The sequence below is a fragment of the Malurus melanocephalus genome, unplaced genomic scaffold (assembly GCF_030028575.1).
Source record: "Malurus melanocephalus ecotype Western Australia unplaced genomic scaffold, MMel_1.1 scaffold_959, whole genome shotgun sequence".
NCBI lineage: Eukaryota > Metazoa > Chordata > Aves > Passeriformes > Maluridae > Malurus > Malurus melanocephalus.
In genome coordinates, this window is record NW_026624191.1 from 49,434 (window position 1) to 52,393 (window position 2,960).

The window sequence follows — 2,960 nt, forward strand, 5'->3', positions numbered from 1 at the left end:
GGCAAAAAAATCAAGAATTTGCTCATCCAAGAAGCAGATGTCACCTTCCATGAATTGGAGCCAACACGTGATTCATCTCTCATCTCATCTCACCCCCACAGGCAGCGCCTCCCTTCCAGCACAGGGACAAGACATCACCCAACCTTCACCACTTCCACACCGTTCCCACAATCAGGGGCAGGATTTGAGCAAAAATTGGGCTAAAAATTGTCCTGTAAGCACCATGTTTGATAACGAGGCAGCAGCACCACAAAAATTCCCAAATTTCAGTCTTGGCATCGCGATGGAGGGACCAGAACGTCCCTGGATCAGAGGTGAGAGATTCCCTTGGGAATCACATCACAAAATTGAGGTTTTTGTGGGATGGAGAGCGAGGTTTGGGGACTTTTAAAAGGAGCATAAAGCTGAAAAAAATCTGCCCCCAAAGATGATACCCAAAGGCAGGGAGACAATGAATCCCATGGTCAAAGCAGYGCCTGAAAGGTCAGGAAAAGTGGGAAAAGGAAAGGTGGGAAAGGTGGGAAAGGGAAGCTCCCCCTCCAAAATAAATGAGGGGATGGGGGACAGAGTTGTTTTGGGACTGTCCTGTGCATTTCTGAGGTGTTTTGGTCCATCCCAAGGAAGGGCAGGAGATGGATCAGCACCTCTGTCCCCATTCCCTGCACTGGGAATGCCGGACTGGTTGAGCATCCCAAGGTGAACTCATCGCTGCCCTTGCCGCCAATTCAGGAAGGAAATCCCCTTCTCCCAACTCCTCCTGACCCATTCACAAACTTCCGGCCTCCTTAACCTCCTGTACCTAAAACATGAACATCTTACAGGGCCAAAAAGCAAAAAAAATTCCATGTGCCACTGCTACAACCCACTTTTGGGAGCACATTTCCAGAGCTGACAGCTCTGCACCAGCACCTCCAAAGATGAGCTGAGCTTTGGCAGCAACTGAACTCCTTCCCATTTTCCCCATTTTCCTCATTTTCTCCATTTTCCCCATTTGTTTGAAAAGGAAAGAGAAGATTTCCAATTCATGCGAGAGCTGCAGGGTGAGAGGATGCGCCTCGCTAATTCTAAAGCCTTTTTATTCCCAAATATTGTGACTGCGAGCTCGCATCTATCACGCTCATTTTGATGGGGTAAATAATGAAAGCACCTTCAAGCCTCTAATTTTACACTGACTGCGATTCCCAATTCCAAAGACAGCCCAAAAAAACAGGAATAGAAACTAAACCAGTAAAAGAGAAACACGCCCTTCTCCATTTCTAACTTTGAGAACCTCAAAATTWARAAAAAAAAAAAAAATCAAAATAAACTCTTCCACAGCTTCACRTTTGCTCAAATCAGCATTTTTTAACATAAATGCCAAAACTGCTTCTAGGCCCAGGGGTCAATGTAGGACAACACATTTTTAATGATTTGCAATCAACAAGCAGCCCCCCCTTCTCCAGCAGGAAAAATAACCAAGCACCTAATTGCAAAACAATATCTTAATTGTCAATTTTAATCTAGGTTTCCTACTCAGATTTAAATCTTTTTTTTTTTTCAAATTGCATTGATTTAACTCAATCAACCCTGCCCGAAGGCCATCTTTCCTGCATGCTCTGAGCATACCAAGCAAGTTTGAACCAATTAGATAAATCACTGAATCTCATAACTTCCTAGCAGAGACAGATCAAGCCATGCACAAGCCCTAATTATTCTTTTAAACACACATTATCGCGAAAACTTTGCAAAAATAAGCAGCTCGGGAGAGGAGGGGGGCATTTCACCATCCTTTATAATTTTTTTTTTATTTTTTTTTGAACCTAGGGCACATGATGGGCTGAACCCCAGCCAGATGAATTCTGCAGAGGTCACTGCAAACCCCACTGTTGAAATCTGTTTATTATTTATTAAAAACGATGGGAATAACGCTGCTGGATGAGTTTTTTATTCATTCCTGAGCATTTTCTCTGTGTGTGTGTGTGYGTACACCCACACCCACACTGCAGCCTCGAGGTGTTACACTCAGCACGGCGAGGAAGAAAAAAACCAAAAAACTGGGAATATCACGGACTCACCCCCAGCAAAATCCTSAATAATGGAAGTTTCTAGCACAAATGGTTTGCTGGGGGACCCTCGAGCACAGTCCCCCATCAGTGGCAGTGGAAATATGCTCCTCTGACACTGCCCAGATTGTTCAAAGATTCCCATGACAGGCGGAGGATTAAAAAGCAATTCCCTGCCTCTCATATTTCACATGCAAAGCCGTCTTGCAGAGCGGCGGGCAGGAAAATATGGATCTCCCCGAACTCGAAAATGGGAATGTTCTGTTAAAAAAAAAAAAAAAAAAAAAAAAAAAAAAACCCTGCAAATTCCAGGCAATCTGCAAACGATTTCCCTCTTCCCCACCCAAACATCCACTGCGAACTCCTACAATTGCGAGGCAGGGCTGCGACAGCCGAAAAGGATGGAAATAAAACCCGTTCCTTACCTTTCACTTGAGTGTCGTATTCGGCTATGATCTCCTTATCCTTTTTGAATTTTGCTGGCGACGTCATGTTTTCTTTTCCAAAAACCTTAATAGCCTCGGAAAGAGATCCACCAGAAGGCGAGAAATAAAGGCAATTCCGCTCCTCTCAGCACGATGCCTCGGCTTTCTGCCCGTCCTTCCACCCTCCCCCCCCCGTCCCCGCAAAAAGGGGAAAAAAATAAAAAAATCAGTCCATGGAGAGAGGGTGTGAGAGGGAGCACAGCAGCAGGAAAATGCAGATGTTGAGATCAGCGGATGGAAGAGGCAGCAGTTTTGTCTCCCTGCACCAAATCCTTGAGCAGCAGCATCAGCCTGGCGAGATCCTGCAGCCCCCAAAGGCTCTTCCTGATCCTTAACAGCACAGCCAGGGAGTGGAAGTCCTTCCGCACATGTTTTGTGTGGGTTTGGTTTGCCTTTTTTTTTTTTTTTCCCGGTTTGCCTTTTTTTTTTTTTT

At 45.1% G+C, this 2,960-nt stretch overlaps 1 protein-coding gene across 1 annotated transcript in view; it reads right to left on the reverse strand.

Moving 5' to 3' along the window:
* The window catches only part of LOC130585762 (SLIT-ROBO Rho GTPase-activating protein 2C-like), a 39,103-nt gene extending 36,171 nt beyond the window's left edge, over nt 1–2,932 (reverse strand). Inside the window, exon 1 of the mRNA XM_057386381.1 lies at nt 2,468–2,932. Within this exon, the coding sequence (XP_057242364.1) occupies nt 2,468–2,534 (67 nt within the window). The 5' untranslated portion in view covers nt 2,535–2,932. The remainder of the gene's footprint in view (nt 1–2,467) is intronic.
* Between the last annotated feature and the right edge of the window lie 28 nt (nt 2,933–2,960).